This window comes from Electrona antarctica (assembly GCF_951216825.1).
Source record: "Electrona antarctica genome assembly, chromosome: 11".
NCBI lineage: Eukaryota > Metazoa > Chordata > Actinopteri > Myctophiformes > Myctophidae > Electrona > Electrona antarctica.
The window spans coordinates 52,565,608-52,584,992 of NC_136792.1; the positions used below are offsets into that span (position 1 = coordinate 52,565,608).

At 45.0% G+C, this 19,385-nt stretch overlaps 1 protein-coding gene across 5 annotated transcripts in view; it reads right to left on the reverse strand.

Moving 5' to 3' along the window:
- The window catches only part of egln2 (egl-9 family hypoxia-inducible factor 2), a 47,928-nt gene extending 31,722 nt beyond the window's left edge, over window positions 1-16,206 (reverse strand). For all 5 annotated transcript variants that reach the window (XR_013791134.1, XM_079514452.1, XM_079514451.1 and 2 more), the window contains exons 1-2: window positions 15,876-16,206; window positions 13,784-15,309 (exon numbers count right to left, since the gene is read on the reverse strand). Coding sequence is in view for 4 of the 5 variants with exons in the window: in XM_079514452.1 (XP_079370578.1) it covers window positions 13,784-15,082 (1,299 nt within the window). In the remaining variant the exon portion in view is untranslated. The remainder of the gene's footprint in view (window positions 1-13,783; window positions 15,310-15,875) is intronic.
- Window positions 16,207-19,385: the final 3,179 nt, after the last annotated feature.

A 19,385-nucleotide genomic window follows, 5' to 3' on the forward strand; every position in this document is an offset into this window, starting at 1 on the left:
TCAATCCTGCCGTTAGTCCCAATGGTTAAAATGATGTACAGTACGAGTCACCCAAAAAGTTCTGTGGTGTGTGTGCGTGTGTGTGTGAGCGCGTGTGTGTGTGCGTGCCTGCGTGTGTCTGCATTTCTTGTAATCTAAGAGTGCAGAAGTCTCAAATTGTATTGTCAGCTGGATTCCGCAACTACGAGCCCAATTAATGATTAAGCAATATCACACTCGCGGTCGGCTTTCATGCTGGATTCAAGCACGTCTGCGATTTGACATTCAAACGCACCTGAAGGTAATACAAGCAATTGTGGGTTATATGGTGTGCTTGTTATGTGCAATGACGTCTTGCCTTTGTATTTAGGGTTTCTTCCTGGAGGTTGAAACCTTGACAGTCAAACATGTTTTAGGGTGTAGAAAATCACGGCACTCCATCTTTAATTAGAGAGTTACTGTGTACAAGCATTGACAATGACAACTGCCAGTCAACTTCATGCACACAAACTGAAACTCATCCACAATAACATTACTACCTTTCTTTGGACGTGTTTTTACACATCAAAGTGTCTGCTATTAAAAAGGGTCCTATTCAGTCGTAGGATAAACATAATAAAAATCAATCAAAATCAAATAATATTTTCTTCCTGTAAATCAAAATATGATTACGTAGGAGTTGAAAATGCCCACTTTCCAATGTTCAAATTGAATCCCTCCAAACATTAAAGTTCACCCTGGATACCTTGATACCACTCCAGTGAAGTACGTCACGACACGGACGTTTCCATATACTCCCCAAATGCACGTCTCACGTGGACTTCAACCTTCAGCTGGATTTGGCCCCTGCTCTGACTTGGCATTGTACTAGTGCATACTGTATGAGCAATCATTTGAGAATTATGGAAAGTGCTCTGTGGTTTTCAACAACTTCTCTATGGTGCTTCTATGCCTGTGTGCGTGCGCATGTGCGTGCGTGCGCACGTACGTACGTGTCTCTCAGCAGTCAGCACAGTGATTCAGTCACTACTGGTCAGCAATCTAGTTGCTGTGGAATGGAATGGAAACGGGCCAAGCCGTAATGCACAAAATGCCTTTCAGTGTGTGTGTAGATCACATAACCTATAAATCTAAATCAACGTACACAACAACAATCTTTCATTTCACCCAATTGATACGTTAAGCCGATGCTGTGGTGGTTAATGTAAACGTTGTGATGAATCAGAGCTGGGGATCGATGAGTGCAGAAAGCAGGGAAAGTTGATCGTGTAGAGCGAGAGAGAGAGGAGCTAGGCTGCAGCAGACGTGTGGTCGTAACTCAGGACGCGGTGCTGCAGAGAGTCCTCAGATGCCCTGCCCTGCCAGCTCCGCGCTGCTACCACAACAGCATTTTATAACCCCTTCTGGGCGGGAACCCCTTTTGGTGTTTTAACTAAGCATTATGTTATACTTTACCTATTGAAAAATAGCGAAAATGCGCACAAATCTTTGAATAAATATTATTTCAGAAGACATTGGGCCCTATTTTGAGTGTCTTAAGTACCAGGTCTTATGACTTAACTTAAGACCGGGAGTCGTGGCCAATGCTGTATGGCTATTTTGAGTGGCCAAATCGCATCAGTCACGCCTACATGTCTTAATTTAAGTCATAACACCTGGTACTTAAGATGCGCAAAATATGCCCCTTTTTTGTTTTGTTTTTACGTCAGGCCTAAATGGGATAAATGTGCCGTTTACGGTGCCACGCTGGCCCAAGAAAAGATGCCTACATGGGAATGGATATCCCTGTGACTCAGCCGACTTACATAACATAACATAACATACTGTAAATGTGTTGTGGAGTTCTGTAAAAACATAACGAAATCTAACTCGAATCTCATACTGTACTCATACTGTACATCTCTCTCTCCCAGGGGGAATTGCACAGCCAAATAAATATAATTCACTTTTTGATCATCATACTTTTAGATCATCATACTGAGGTCTACTGAGGTTAAGATAAAACAGATTAGGAATATATATATATATATTCCTTTGTATAGCGAACACTTAAATTAATCACGACAGCCAATAACTTGAATGAGTTGACACACTCTTCAAGACGAGTTATTTTTGATGCTCGTTGCCACTAAGCGAAAGCATCTTCCACTACGGCCTGTCGTTAGCGAGGAACGCCAACACGGTTTGCCTATAGGCTTGTCACAATTATTACATAATCGTCCGATCACAATTATTTGAAATAATCGTAATTATATTTACATTTTTCAAAAATATATGTATATAAAAATGATTAAATGCGTCATTGATTTCTTTGTTAAATCAGTGATTTAAGTTATTTATTTGGCATATTATCTGCTCTGTGCAATTTGTGATTACAAAGCCTAAAAGCCAAACAGAAATACAAATTCTAACGTATAGCCCAATGTTCAATACAAAAAAACACAATTAAATTGTTGACCACAATTACTTGTGTGCATAATTAATCGTCAATAATAATTAATCGTTTTGGTGTTAGCATTATGTTATGCTTTAGCTATTGAAAAATAGCAGACCTACAAGCTCATAGCGCGCCACTCGGTGGCGCGCTATGAGCTTGTAAGTCTGCTATTTTTGAAAAATCGAAGAACCACTGACAGAAACATAGCTTTTTCAGAAAACTGTCAGGATGTAGAAGACATTTTTAGAATCTGATCTCAGGTCAAAATGGATTAAATGGTGTAATGGTGAGGTGTGTACAGTTGCAGTGTGGGTGTTTGTGAGTGTGTGTGTGTCAGGCAACAGGGGAGCCGACGGGCTGCGGCCGGGGGGTGGGGGGGGGGGGAGGGGCACCTGAGGACACACTGCAGCAGACGTTTGCATTGAACAACAGCATCTGCAGTGTGGAGTCTCTCTCTCTCTCTCTCCTCTTGTTCTCAACTCCACAGTTCAGCTCCTCACACCGCGCCCCTATAGCCTAGCAAACTGGTTCCCAAACACTGGGTCGGGACGGGAGACCCATTTGTTCCTACATTTTGTTTTTAACCCATTTAGTCACTAGACAGTTTTCTGAAAACGCTATGTTTCTATGTCAGTCGTTCTTCGATTTTTCAAAAATAGCAGACCTACAAGCTCGTAGCTTGTAGATCTGCTATTTTTCAATAGCTAAAGCATAACATAATGCTAACACCAAAAGGGGTTCCCGCCCCAAAATGGGTTAATTATTTTTTATTTCAAAACATAAAAAAAAAGATTTCATGAAGAAATAAAAGAAAAATCAAAGACGTTCCATTAGAAAACAAAGTAGTGAAAATAGCAAAAAAAAATAGAAGACACGTTGTGAGCTTGTAGCTCTGCTATTTTCACTAGTTTGAGCTAAAAGGTTTGCAAACCACTGCCTTGATTTCCAGTATATCCCCTCATTATTCACCGTTTTCTTCCCATATCCACACCTTTTCCATTCATTCGTAACATCACATTGTATAGAAGGTACTGTGGTGACTACTGATGAATGATATATGTTATTGTCAGTTCACACTGAAATTTGTCTTGCGACACAGCAGCCAAGTATGCAGAACACATATACACACATTTGACATAACACAAAGAACAAGACAATTTACATACATAAAGACATGAAGACAAGAGCAATATCCACGCTTAGATTATCCTGTGGCTACTACAACTCCTGATTAAGCCTCAAGGTCGACTGGTGGACGAAGGACCTCTTTAATCTGACTTTATTGTATGCTGGTACACCATATCTCCTTCCTGAAGGTAGCAACCTATATTCTCCATACAACACATGCTTAGTATTAGAGGTGATATTCCTTGCTAACCTTAGGATGCTGTTATCATACATGGATGTATAAAGTTTCTGAAGTTGTTGTCCAACAATCTTCGAACAAATGTTCAGTTGTTGCAGCAGTTGTGACTTTAGGGCTGCAGACAAACATCCATACCAGGTGGTACTACAGTACTGAAGAACACTCATAATAACAGAGGTAAAAAACATATGCTGCTGGTCTATGCTAAGCTTATACGTACAGTACATTGTACAAACAATGATCTATGTTTATTATCCCATTCGTACTGACACTTCCTTTTGCTCGTATCTTTTCCTTCTTCTTTTACTTACGTATGCTGCTATATTGTCTGAAGGAAGCCAAACAACTCTTATATACCCGTGCTCTGCACAAGGTATAAGAATAAGGTACAACCTTGAAGCCTTCCCACTTCCCCCATCTCCTTTAACTCCAGCATACTACCATACTGCTTCCATAAGATAGTGTCTGTGGTCTGCATAGCAGCGATACGAGTCGGAGCTGGGTTGACATTATTGTGGGCACTGCCAGCCCCTCTCTGTCTGTCTGTCTCTCTCTACACACTGCCAGCCCCTCTCTGTCTGTCTGTCTCTCTCTCTCTCTCCGTCTCGCATACACACACACTGCCAGCCCCTCTCGGTCTGTCTGTCTGTCTCTCTCTCTGTCTCGCATACACACACAATGCCAGCCCCTCTCTGTCTGTCTGTCTCTCTCTACACACACTGCAGAGCTCCTCTCTGTATGGGCCCGTTACCAAGGAAACAGTGGGGGATTATTTTGTCTGAGAAGCTAGTGAGGGAATGGTGAAGGTGAGAGGATGAAGAGGACGGGGGGGGGGGTCAGGACGAACATGGTGAAGGTGAGAGGATGAAGAGGACGGGGGGTCAGGACGAACATGGTGAAGGTGAGAGGATGAAGAGGACGGGGGGGTCAGGACGAACATGGTGAAGGTGAGAGGAAGAAGAGGACGGGGGGGTCAGGACGAACATGGTGAAGGTGAAGGTGAGAGGATGAAGAGGACGGGGGGGTCAGGACGAACATGGTGAAGGTGAGAGGATGAAGAGGACGGGGGGGTCAGGACGAACATGGTGAAGGTGAGAGGATGAAGAGGACGGGGGGTCAGGACGAACATGGTGAAGGTGAAGGTGAGAGGATGAAGAGGACGGGGGGGTCAGGACGAACATGGTGAAGGTGAGAGGATGAAGAGGACGGGGGGTCAGGACGAACATGGTGAAGGTGAAGGAAGAAGAGGACGGGGGGGGTCAGGACGAACATGGTGAAGGTGAGAGGATGAAGAGGACGGGGGGGTCAGGACGAACATCCAAGAGAGAGGGAACAAAAGGAGGAATAGACAGGGAAGACAGGAGGAGGAAAGATAAAGCGATTATATATCCCTATATAGTAATATAGGGATGGCCGTCGATATGACATTTCTGGCCGATATCGATATCCGTTGCTTTTAGGGTCGATAACCGATATAAACAGAATTAACAGATGTTGATAATTGATCTCATTCTGTATTAAAAATGTATATAATAATTTTGTCCATTCTGAAAAAGGCATATAAAACACTGCCGCCTTTCTTCATCGCAAAAGGCTTTTTCAGGATTTTTTTATTTTATTTTTCAAAATAATAATAAAATTAAATAATCAGCTAAAACCGATATTATTCTGATATAGGTTCGATACCAATATTGCATTTGAAGGCCAACCTCGGCCCATAGGGGTGTGTTCGTAATCGATACGGCAATAATCGTATCGTATTCCTTGCCGACAATCGTATGGATACAGAGGCTACCATATCGATACGGCAGGAAATGCTGTGTGACGCGGCTTTAAAAAACAATCAGTTTCTGTCCGACAGTGGCGATATATATGATTACATCTTTTGCATTTATCCTTTAAAACATTTTTGTATTAATTTAACCTTGCTTTTTGTTTAAATGTTATCAACTAAGTTTTTCAAAACTATTTTCGGAAACCTTGTTTGAATTCCGTTTCTGACAATATATTGGTCAAAACATCGGCAATCGATGGTCTAAGATTCTGCAAAAGTAAAATGAGTAGGACACACTCATTGAGCCGGAAGGCAAAGCTCTGCATCTACCCAGCAATCTTCGTTCAGGTCAAGTGTGGGTCATGACCGAAAGAATAAGGTCTCGAATACAAGCGGCCCGAAATGAGTTTTCTTCGACGGGTGGCTGGCATCTCCCTTGGAGATAGGGTGAGAAGTTCAGTCACACGAGAGAGACTCGGAGTATAGTCACTGCTTCTTCGCCTGGAAAGTGAGGCAGCCTTGGTCGCTGGGGAAGACCAAGGCACAGATGGAGAGATTACATCGACTCACTGGCCTTGGAACGTCTCGGGATCCCCCAGGAGGAAGTCACTAATGTTGCTCTGGAGAGGGAAGTCTGGAACACTCTGGTGGAGCTGTTGCACCCGCGACCCGACTACGGATAAGCGGTTGAAGATGGATGGATGGATGGACGGACACTCATTGAGGTTGTAGGCAATACCCACCAGCCCTATCGGCAGACACCGATATGAAAACGGTATTTTTTTTTGCCCATCCCTATGCTGTGTAACCCTCCATTTGGCTGCAGTGCACACTCATCTCTTCATCTTCGGTAGCTCCGGTAGACTCTTTACAGAGGACCGTGTCAGGATAAACTGCGTATGGTAACAAACTACTTTGAAAGGTGGGGCAGAAGAACGAGGGTAGATTGTATTGACCGACCGTGCAAATCATCTTGCAGGAGCCAGTTGATAACGCCTGGGTCACAGCTACTGAGAGGTTATTATAGGACCACCACCAGAAATGCTTTGGCCATGTCTCGCCACCCCGAGACATGGCCAAAGCATTTCCGGGGGTCCCCAGCCCCTCCCCACCCCCAATACAAACTGACTGCAAAAATAACCTTAATAATAGAGAAAATATATCATGAATGAATACTAAATGGTGCATAGCGCCTTTATCCAAGGCGCTTTACAGAGATTGTGCATTACATTCACCCATTCACACACACATTCATACACCGATGGCAGCGGAAACCATGCAAGGCACCAACTAGCACATCGGGAGCAATTAGGGGTTCAGTGTCTTGCTCAAGGACACTTCGACAGTAACTCTGGGGGAGCCCGGTTTCGAACTGGCAACCTTACGGTTATCATCCAGGCACTCTACCCCCCCCCCATTTTTTTTTTTTTTAAATAATTTGGGGACCCGCCAAAATAATTTGGTGACCCCCCGAGGGGTCGCGACCCACGGGTTGAGAACCCCTGCCCTAAGACAAAAAAAAGAGACATGAAATGACCAATCACGGACGTCCGTGGACCAATCACGACTTCAGTTACGGCCAATCAGAGTCTTAACTGAAAATGTCCATGGAAAAACCCTGACATGTTGACTGTGTGTGATTCAAATGGTTGCATCTGATTATATGTGACATTATTGTACAGCTGACTCACAATACTGTATCCATCCACACTGAAACCAACATGCAGTCCATGATGGAACAGAGTAATTAGGAGGCAATAAAAAAAAAGTAAATTTTCACCAGCTTAGCCTTAAACACATAATGTCTTCCCCAGTCTCATAAGAATGCATAAACTGCTGACTGCAACTTTCCCACCCGTCTGTAATGTCACCGCGACAGCATTTAATAGACGAGAGTGCGGCCTTCGACCTCCAATCGCCAAAGGCCGCTCTCTCGCAGCGGAGCAAAGGCTGCTGATAGGGGAGTGAGAGCTACCAGTCCTTGTTTGAACACAGAAGATGGGGTAATACAGTACAAACTGATAAGACTTGTCTGGCAGATACACTCATGTGCGTGTCTGTGCTGTGTGGCAAAAAACAAAACCTCTTAACTCCATTGGACCTTCAAACTGGCTGCTAAAGCAACCAACTCCACCACCTCTCCCCCTCTCATGCAAGTAATTGACAATATATAGCAATTACTTGCAGCATAAGTCACAACACCAACTTTGATGAGGCAGTATTGCTTTGTTTTCAAAATCTGTGTTTTTCTTAACACTTTCTTTGCCCGGGAATTTTTCAGAATAAAAGGCAGTAGAGTGCCAAGCAGATGGGCAGATTTTACACTGAAAAGCAATCGCTTTCCATTTCCTCCCCAAAACCGGAAGGCGAAATCTTCCATTACTCACGCTGTCACATCTCATCTCTCTCTAGAAGCGTTTATATTCCAAAACGAGATGCTTGATTAACTCAATCGGATCCACTCTATCCAGCATCGCAAATATTATATTTAGCGGTTCTTGGCTCTCCGTCGCCAGGCAGCGCTTCGCTTCCGTGTTGTGCCGTCATTCAATATTTTCCCTCCGTCCAGACTATCTTTAGTGACGATCTTTATCTGCCTTTTTCTCAGAATTGAGGTGATCATACACCTCAATTTGCGATGCCGTTTCAGCGCTTATGACGAAAATGGAAGTCTTTAGAGAGCGCCCCTGAAACTATTGCTTATCACTTCCAGTTCATAAAAATCAGCTGGTACTGGTAGCTCTGGGGAAGGCTCTTATGAATGGTGGTCTATGAGCGGCAGGCTGCGGCATTTAATGACATTAAACGTTGGCGGGGGACAAGTTAAGTCAGAAATGAGGACAGAACATTGCCGTTTTGATCAAAACAATGGAGAGCAACGTAGATTTAGAGAGAAGAGAAGGTTTAGTCGGGCCGTAAACAAGGAAGTGAACGGCAGTGCGCATGCGCGAAACAGCGATCCCGTTTATATCATTAAAAAGCGTTAATGACGAAGAAGAAGCAGACCACTAAGGTTGGGCGATATCCCAAAAATGTTCCTATCGCCCATCGTCTGGCCTAAAATCGCAGATGGACGATATATTTGTGCTATAAAGCTTGTGGATCTGCAGCGCCGTTCGCAACGCATTGAGAGCTTGTAGATCAGCCCATGTTTGCAGCGCCCGCCGGTGTAAGGGTTCATTCACGTGGTCAATAACTAAATAACCTAGATTACAGGCGGAGATGAAGTGAAGTTGAATCAGTGCGTTGAATCAGCAGCAACAAGCTAAGCTAACAATGGTGGTGGTGTTAGCTTAGCTTGTTGGTAACGCTTGTCACTCAGTCTTTTCCTTCACGGGTCACGGGTCACGGGTCGCGCATTGAAGCAGGTTGTGATGAGACACGAGACAGCAGTGTGCATTCTGGTGCGACTGTATATTATTTAACTGAGTCGGACTGGAGTGACAGACGTAACAACATACAGCCTTCCCAATCTCCTCCCTGGACGGTCGGACCTGCTGCTGCTGGGCCAATGGAGCATACCATTACAAGGGGACGAGGGGGGTTTCCAGCGGCGAATGTTACTAGTTTGCTGGCCCGATTGCTTCGCATATTGCTCACACTTTATTTTGCTGTAATTGGGCTACATTGGGCAAGAAAATCGCCTAATTAAAAAAAGAAATCGGCGATGGACTCATCCAATCCACTTGCCGATATATTCGTATAGTCACCCGACCTTACAGACCACGATTGGATTTTATATGACGGAATATTCCGCCATAAGCAATAAATGTGTTTAATGTCCTGAAAAAAATGTAATTTCCTGAAAAATGACCATTTTGGAGTTTGGTTGGTTTCTTCCCGACAGCAGAGATATACGAGTCGAGTACGGTATATTCGTCTAATTAATTAACCGGGGTTACCTTCGTAACCTATGGATTTCTTTCTCTGCAATATCTTGTTTACATATGCTACTCAATGTCCTTAAACCAACACTATACACGTAACCTAAGTTACTGTGGAGAAAGACATGTCAGGATGTCCGGGGCCAGAGCTTGACGCTTGACTTGAATGTTTAGAAAGCAATGAGCATTGGGTGTAGTGGTGGAAGAAAGTACTCACATGTTTTACTTGTATTAAAAGTATCAATACTGCAATGTAGAAATACTTTTACTACAAGCAACATTTACCCGAGTAAAAGTACAAAAGTATTGACATTGAAAATTCGAAATATACTTAAGTAAAAGTAAAAGTACTCATTATGCAAAATGTCCCATTTCAAGTTTTCAAATGTTTAAAAATCTTTTGAAAATAGAGGGTATGCGCGTGACATCATCATCATACCCAGAAGTTATGCGGAATGCCTACTGAGTGGCAAAAAACTACTTTCTGGCCTTGCCAGCCCATTCATCCAAACAGAAAAGTCCTATTTGATTGCATTAAATTACTTTAAACAACATTAAATTCACTTTGTCACTGACTTTGCCACTCGATTTGCCACTCAATCTGACATTCACTTAAAGGACCACTTCACCACTTTTCAACTTCTCTTCCTATAATTGGTCCTAACTAATGTTCATGATAAAATACCACCATTTTTTTCTACTCAGTCTGTGTCTCATAGGAAGGCTGTGGGCAGTTGAGAAACCCATCCACCGGTGACATCATCGATGGTGAATCCAAGCTAATAGAAACGGCAGGCTTTCTTTTCCTGAAAAGTTGCAATGCAAAAGTTGAAGCCATCGTTCTCACGATAATACAAATCTAAATATATTTTAAAACAAATCTTGTTTTAAAAAAGAATCTGCCTAATGATGATGTCACTGGTGGACGGGTGTCCGAACTGCCCAAAGCCCTCCTATGAGACACAGACTGAGTAGGAAAAAATGGTGGTGTTTTATCATGAACATTAGTGAGGACCAATTATATGAAGAGATGTTGAAAAGTGGTGAAGTGGTCCTTTAACAGCTTGAATGCCTACAATTTACGCCCGTCTTTCAGGCTAGACTGCCTACAGTATGTTTAAAGGTACCTTTGAACAGCCAGTGCACCGACCGCTGAGTTGCTTGTCATGAATCCACTTTAAAACGGTGTAACCGCTTGTTGTAGTGTTGCAAAAATATTCCAAAGTGCCGACCACAACAACAGACCGGACGGGGCAGCCGCGGCGCGCTGCTAGGTGGCTCTCCCATTGTAACCCTTTGCACGTCGGAGCTATACGGACCTTTGTGCGATGACGTTGTCAAAACGCGTCTCATATCCCATTCTGTCCAGGTGGATTGCCCGTATGACTTAAAACTGATTAAAAACTTGGATTAAACAATGAAAACATAACTCGGGGCAACTCGTGAATCGCAGGGAAAGTGTTCTACAATGAATTAACTTGAGCAACTCAAAGTCAAAGTGTATTGTAAAAATGTAGTTAGTTACTGTATACCACTGAATGGGTGAAACTGTCTAGACAGGCCTGTGATGTTTAACTCACAAGGCCATGGAGGGCAGGCACCATTCAAGAGTCCATAACGATCAGACAGCACATGTGAGAGACAGATAAACAGACATGTTTAACCCATTTAGGCCTGAACTCAAAATTTTCCAGTTTTCTGAAATAAATATTTTCACGATTTTTCAAAAATAGCAGACCTACAAGCTCGTAGCGCGCCACTCGGTGGCGTGCTATGAGCTTGTAGATCTGCTATTTTTCAATAGCTAAATTATAAACACCAAAAGAGGTTCCCGCCCAAAATGGGTTAACAGTGTGAGAGACAGATAGACAGGTCAACCGTGTGAGAGATAAACAGACAGGTCAACCCGATAACAGAACAGACAGGTGGATCGATCGATAGCAACAAAGGGTGTCAAAAACAATAGGAGTAGCTACATTTAATAAGAACACCAGCTGGGATCATCAAACAATATCGTTTGGCGATATGAAAATGATACGAAATCATCTCGACAACCGGTAATATCGGTTATCGGCCAATAACAGCAATTAATTATATCGGATATCGATAATCGGCTAAAATGTCGGCTCATCCCTACAGATTATTTATTTTCTTAGCGATTATTCTATCCATTCCTTTGTCAATTAATCGAATAATCGATTAAGCACTTAAACACAACAAACGTTGTGCAAAGATAGTGAAAACAGCAGATCTACAAGCCAGGCAAGCTCACAACGTGTGGACAAGTTGGAAGCTTGTATAAATCACATCGGCCATTTTCACTTTTTTTCCTTTTAAGATTTGAGATTTATCGCCTGTAATGACATGTCAAAAAAAGCGATCAATTATTAATTGATTATTGCATTAACCTATTGGTTCTCTATACTCTGTGGATATACAGAGTGAACTTAACAATGATACATTAATATGATAATACCTTTTATATAATCACCAACATGAATTATGTTTGTTATTTACAGCTAGGTAGAGTAGAGTAGTGGGGCGAGATGGAAAAGGGTATACCCGTTACCACACAAACCAGGCTCAGATAACCCTAACCTAAGCAGGGTCACTTTACCAAATACCAACTAGTAACATTACTACAGATACCATCCATGGTTTATGGGCCAAACAAACAGTTTATGCTGTGGGGCATATTCACTCATGAAGAGAAAATAACTGCACAAACAACCGATATGGGGGAGAGCAAATTGCACATACACACGCCATGCCAACGTTAAAGACGCCTTGTTTGTGTACGGTACGGGCAAAGAGATCGAGATAGAACGTCATCTTCAAAGCCACAGAAGACAACGATGGCAGAAGAGATACCTACAGCCAAGCGAGGTGCCAACGCCAGTGTTGTTGCAGCGACAGGGGCAGACTGAGGCAGGCCTGGGCTCCGGGCACAGAGCCAAGGCCACGCCAGGTTGGCGTGCAAACTGGTCATTCGTCATGTCGCTATGAAGTTCAGGAGCTGAAACCAATGGGTTTTACTCTCGCGTGCCACCTGTGTCTGGTACGTAACAAATACAATCTGGAATCTTTAGCCTATAATATCGATGTCAGGTTTTAAGCCTGACTCACCCTGACAATTACACTACCTACTGTACCCCTGCTCTGTGTGTGTGTGTGTGTGTGTGTGTGTGTGTGTGTGTATATATATATGTGTGTATGTATGTATGTATGTATGTATGTATGTATGTATGTATGTATGTATGTATGTATGTATGTATGTATGTATGTATGTATGTATGTATGTGTGTGTGTGTGTGTGTGTTTTCCCGTCCACCTGCTAACGGACGCCGATGTTGTGAAACATAGAATGGACTGGAACAATGCAGACACAGAGACATTGAGAGGAACTGGTGGTGATGTCACCAGACTGACATCAGACACTTTCGTGGCCTATATACCAGCTTTGCTTTGCTGCAATCACCCTCCCCCGTCTCCCAGCTGTGTTTCTTCACTTGGCATAAATGTCAACAACAATCGTCACATAAAATTTGTCCCCCCCCCACCCCCTTACGAGTAGCATGTTCCTGCAGTTCAGGAGGATGCCGTTTCAGGACCACAGTCCTAGGACCTCTTAAGGCTCATACATACTCCAGTTTTAGGTGATAAGTTGTCACCTTCACCTATATCACCGTCACCTTCATACTGAGTCGAGGCCATCATACTCGCGGTGATGTTTTTTTTGTTGTTTTTGCTATTCCACGATTTTGCAACCCAGTTTTTTCACCCAGTGTCAATTATCTAATGTAATCCTGGGCGCTACACTTCCTCTGCCAACCTGGGGGGGGGGGGCAGCGGACTGACCTCATGCTTCCTTCTATGTATGAGGAGTCCAAGCTGCTTCTTTTCACCTGACAGAGGGGAATTTCCCTGGCCGGACGTAGCGCGTGGAAGGAACACGTTATTCCGACCAGTTCCTTTCCCCTCCAGCAGGCGCCCCGGCTGGCCAGGGGGAGGCAGTTTAGAGACCAGGATTACTGCATGTCCCCTAGGGGACACGGGGAGAACATGTAAACTCCACACAGAAAGGCCCTTTCGCCAACCACACCTTGGGTATGGGCACTGATGACGCGGAGGAGGAAACACGCCGCCAGCACCCACAGCGTCCCGAGCGGGAATCGAACCCAGGACCTTCTAGCTGTGAGGCGACAGCACTACCAACTGTGCCACCGTGCCCCCAGAGAGATGTGTTCTAACCCTTAAAAAACTACACCACAGTGATAAGCTGTCACCTCAAACTGGAGTATGACTGCGGCTTCATGCGGGGGGAACACAGCATCGTTTCTCACCTTAGTGCGACCATTGATGACGCAGTTCCCCAGCTGTCCATTGGCGGCGCTGTGCATGATGGCCTCGTCGATGTGAGTCATGAGCGCCCCGATGCTCCGGCAGCCAGGCTCGCATCCTTCCACCCAGGCGATCTGGTCGCCCCGGATGTTCCGCGAAGGAATGTTCTTCTGGCTGACCAGCTGGCCACCGCGGAACTTCCCGGTGCTGTTCAGCACCTCCACCTCCTCGAGCACCTGCTCGCCCAGCCCACAGCCCAGGAAGTTGTCCACCAGACAGATGCCGTAGTACTTCAAACAGGGGACGACGTACTGCTGAGCGACACGCTCCATCGACCAGCCCGACCCGGCGGCGACCTGCAGCGGCGGGATGACGCTGGCCTCCGCGGGGGAGGCCTGGCCGTCGTCGGATGCAGAGGGCGGGCCGAGCGACGACGGCTCATATCCACCGTGGTGGAGCCTGGTGTCGGAGGTATGCGGTTGAGGTACACTATAGTGCAAATTATTGTTGTGGTTCATTTGGTTGCTATGGGTCATGTCGTTGCCGTGGACAACGACGGCGAGAGGCGCAACAACCCGGGGCGCGCCACCAGATCGCTCGGAGGATTTGTGAAGGACATTGTCCTCCGCAAGCCGCCTCCTTTTGAAATCTGCAGTCGGTGAGTCTCCTGGGCAAAAAGTCAGCGCCACAGAAGAACGTCCTAACCCTGACCCCGATAATAACCCCGTATGACCATTGATGGTCTCCGACTCGGGATTCTCCCCACCTTTCCGTTTCTGTTGTTGCAGCTGTCTGGCCTGTCTCAGCTCGCTGTTGACACTCGTTTCCGGCAACAAATCACATTTGTCGGGACCTCTTCCGTCTCCATTCTCCATCACGCATGCTTTGCTGAAACGGGGGTAACCACGGGGCGCCTCCTCCGCCGCCGTCCCTTCCAACGGCGGAGGGTAGCCTTTGGGCGTTTGAGTCCAAATGCAACTGTGGCTCCCCTCGATGCTGGAGCACGGAGACACCACTCCGTTACAATGACCAATTCCCAATTCGGACTGCATCCGCACGACCGTGTACCCAGTACCGGGAGCGGTTTGGGAGGCGAGGCCCGGCGATAATAATAATTCGGATGCTGCGGTGGGACTGGCCCCCGGCACCACCGTGCAGTAGCGCTTCTGTCCCATGTTCTCTTCTCGATGTGGCCGAAGCTCACGCGTCGTCGTCAGTCTCTCCCGAGACGCCGAGACGCTGACGGCTCTGTGGTGGGAAGAGCCGGGATCTAAAAGGTCCATGTGTTCCCACCTCTCCATTTCATATTGTGCGGCGCTGCTGCATGCTCACGTAGCTCACGTCCTCCTGGCTTCATTGGCAGCGAGTCACAGTGTGAGGGCAGCACACGACCGCTGAGGAAGAGAGGAGCGGCAACAACAGCGCTGCTTCTTCTTCTGGAAGTTTCCCGTTGAGGACTTCTTCCACAGGGCTTTCTTTCAGCCATCAAAGATCTGGATTAGACTCCCATGCATTTAGTCTTTATGTCCTGGGTGGCATTGAAGCAAACGTGAGAACAGAAAACAAGATGTTAGTCCGATTGATAGAAAACAAGGATCATCATATTGCTCCGGAAGCTTTCATTTAAAGTAGGATATATATATACATACAGACAGACCACTTCTTGTACGAGTAGTGACTCTACTACTGTCACTAATTACTAATTAGGCTATTTGTCTGATATTTTCTGAATAATGCAAATTCTTGAGGATTTTACTTTCTGTATAGGCTATACTTTAGGTGAATTTAGTAGCAATTAAATGGTTTTTCTTTTCTTTTCCAAATTGAAATATGAATCGATTATATGCACTGAAACGCCCAGGAGGTCTTCATGTCATGATGTCCATCGATTATTTGATTAAAACAACAATTTGGGTTGGTATATATAAAACTGTAAGATCTTAACAAGACATACACACAAAAAAAGAAAAGACAAATATATACGATATAAAAGAAAAGTCATGGTGCAAAGCGTTGTCAGCTTGTATAGTTGTGTGTTTAGTCCACCCACCACAGACTGTAATAAATAAGATAATGTAACATAAGGGGTCTTACCATGGGCAGAGCTACAGACGCGTACGTGACCGTCCGCGGGTACGCATGTTCCGGGATTCCTAATGCCGCTCGTCGTCCCATGCTATTTTTATTTTGTTTTTTCTTTTTCGCTCGGTTATAAATATCAGAGAAACCGACACCGTTTGCTCTTCGACGCTCACGCTGGTATTATATTAAACCAGGGGAGCGTCCAGACCGGCGGGGGGTACAGTACAGTGCAGACACACACACACACACAGACTGACACGCACACACACCCCAACAACAAACAGAAAGTCCGATATCGTTCCGCCGAACGTGCGCCTCCCTCCACTGTTAACTCCCACCACACTCCACACCACAGTATCCTCCTATCTCTCTCTCTCTCTCTCTCTCTCTCTCTCTCTCTCTCTCTCAAATGCAATTCAATTCAATTGAATTCAAAAGAGATTTATTGGTATGACTCGTTTACATTGCCAACGCAATCTCTCTCTCTCTCTTTCTCTCTCTCTCTCTCTCCATTCATTCCATAGTGCTCCATTCCCTCTGCTGTCAGTTACACGTGCACAGAGGTCACGTGATGTGTTTCTACTATGGCTGGCATGCCTTCCCTTGATTCCTTTATATTAACATGTGTTTGTGTTTTCAACATATATATTTTTTATATCTATGCTGTCTGGAAGAAACCACCTAACTCCAAAAATAATTTTCATTTTTCAAGAAATGAAAAAAATAAAAAAAATAAACCATCCAGCTCAAGTGGAGTTTAATAGAAGGTTTGATTGATTGATTGAAGTATGTATTAACAGTTTGGAGAATTACAGTACATTTCAAGCACAACTCAATGCAGTTTGTGCCACGCGCTTCTTAATAATCATTGGTTACATTTTGTTTAACCAACAGACATAAAGTGTGTTCATAATCATATAGCATTCATTCATGAAAAAAGATAAACACTAAACGGGTGGAGCTATAGCTGGTTTGGCAGATAGTTTGAGGATCCCATGGAGTTGGTATCAGGTACTGCTAGGGTATTGCCCCTAAACCATCTCGCCCCTCGATTTTTTCCGCCGACCTCAGTAATTTTGTTTTACTGAGAATAAGGTTAGAAATACCAGCTCAGTGGCCTTGTGGTTAGAGTGTCCGCCCTGAGACTGGGAGGTCGGGGGCTCCATCCCGTCATACCTGCTTGGCACTCAGCATCAAGGGTTGGATTGGGGGTAAATCCCTGCTTGGCACTCAGCATCAAGGGTTGGATTGGGGGTAAATCCCTGCTTGGCACTCAGCATCAAGGGTTGGATTGGGGGTAAATCCCTGCTTGGCACTCAGCATCAAGGGTTGGATTGGGGGTAAATCCCTGCTTGGCACTCAGCATCAAGGGTTGGATTGGGGGTAAGTCCCTGCTTGGCACTCAGCATCAAGGGTTGGATTGGGGGTAAATCCCTGCTTGGCACTCAGCATCAAGGGTTGGATTGGGGGTAAATCCCTGCTTGGCACTCAGCATCAAGGGTTGGATTGGGGGTAAATCCCTGCTTGACACTCAGCATCAAGGGTTAGATTGGGGGTAAGTCCCTGCTTGGCACTCAGCATCAAGGGTTGGATTGGGGGTAAATCCCTGCTTGACACTCAGCATCAAGGGTTAGATTGGGGGTAAGTCCCTGCTTGACACTCAGCATCAAGGGTTAGATTGGGGGTAAGTCCCTGCTTGACACTCAGCATCAAGGGTTAGATTGGGGGTAAGTCCCTGCTTGACACTCAGCATCAAGGGTTAGATTGGGGGTAAGTCCCTGCTTGACACTCAGCATCAAGGGTTAGATTGGGGGTAAGTCCCTGCGACATACTAGCGTCATGTCCAGGGGGTGTACACATCAAGCTGCCTCACGCTACAGAAACAGGAGATAGGCTCCTGCCCTATGGGCCTCATGGCTCGGCAAGGCTACTTATAAGGTTAGAAATAAGTTTAGGGTTAGGCATAGTTTTACTGAGGTTAAGTTTAGGAATAGGGTTAGGTTTAGGCTTAGTTTTACTGGGGCTAAGGTTAGGAATAAGGTTAGGTTCAACCCTTTAAGCATAATTTACTTAGGCTACTTAATACCAGGAATACCAGGCCCCACAGTTCCGCCGGCTGTACGCCCGGGGCGAGTTGGTAAAGGGGCGAGTTGTTTGGTATTCCTGAGAACCACTATAGATGCTTTGGCGAAAACCTCCTAACTCCATGATACCAGACGTAAGATTATGATGCTTAGATAGTTAAACCTAACCTTATTACTAACCTTAACCTCAGTAAAACTATGCCTAAACCTAACCCTATACCTAAACTTAACCCCAGTAAAACTATGCCTAAACCTAAACTTATTTCTAACCTTATTCTCAGTAAAACAAAATTACTGAGAATCCCGCCGAGCGGTCGGCGTGAGGTTGGCGGAAGAAATCGAGGGGCGAGGTGGTTTAGGGGCGACCGTACCTGATACCTATTTGTTTAAGGGGAAGTGAGGTGAATTGTGCCAGATACAGTATAGCCTATACAGTACAATGCCAGGAATGGGGTTAAGGCGGTGGATTATTGGGCCCCACACTGAGGGATTACTATAGAGGAAAGGGGAGGTATTTTTTACAAAAGGTTGGTATAGTATATACTACGCACTGGTCGCATGCTATACATTCATTCAGCATGGACATACGTGATTGGTCAGACTGAGGCCAATGTGGACTACTGGCTGGATCAGTAGGGCTTCTCACACCTCAGCAAGCTAGCACACACACGCACGTATGCACACACACACACACACACACACACACACACACACACACACACACACACGCACACACGCGCACGCTCGCACGCACGCACAAGGAAATACTTACATACATTAATATAGTGGTTGCAAATGTATTATTTGATTGCCTGTGTCCGTGGTGGGAGTTCTGGTCTGGTTTGGATGAATATTAGGCTAAGTAGTTCCGGTCATTTGGGTGGGGGGGCACTTATATAAAAAATAAATGAATCCACAAAACGAATAGCGTAATTTATATTGTTAACGTATTTCTACCATATACAGCAACCTTCGTTCAACTTTGACCCCTCTAGCTGTCAGCCTGTCACATTGAACTATGGTGTTGTGCTGAATGGTGTAGTGATACTGGAACAGCCTCTACAGACGAAGTCACACACATGGTTCATACAAGCTTTACGTCACACTTTAGGGCAGCCAATACCAATAGCAACATATATTCAGGTTCCAGCTTGTTTTTTCTCATTCAGTCAATTTTCGTCAGCCAGCCAGCCAGCCAGTCAGTCAGCCAGCCAGCCAGCCAGTCAGTCAGTCAGTCAGTCACGTCAACTGCTTAACCACTTAAACCCTAGGAATCATCTTGTGAGCTACATTGAGCTATTTCTGAAAACTTGGACATTTAGGGATGCCAAGATGAAAGTGGTTTACTGAAGGCTGTGTATTCATAAGAACATATTCATAAGTGACAGTGAGTGTTCACTCATGGACATGAGATCATGGCTAACGGATTGTGTGTAAG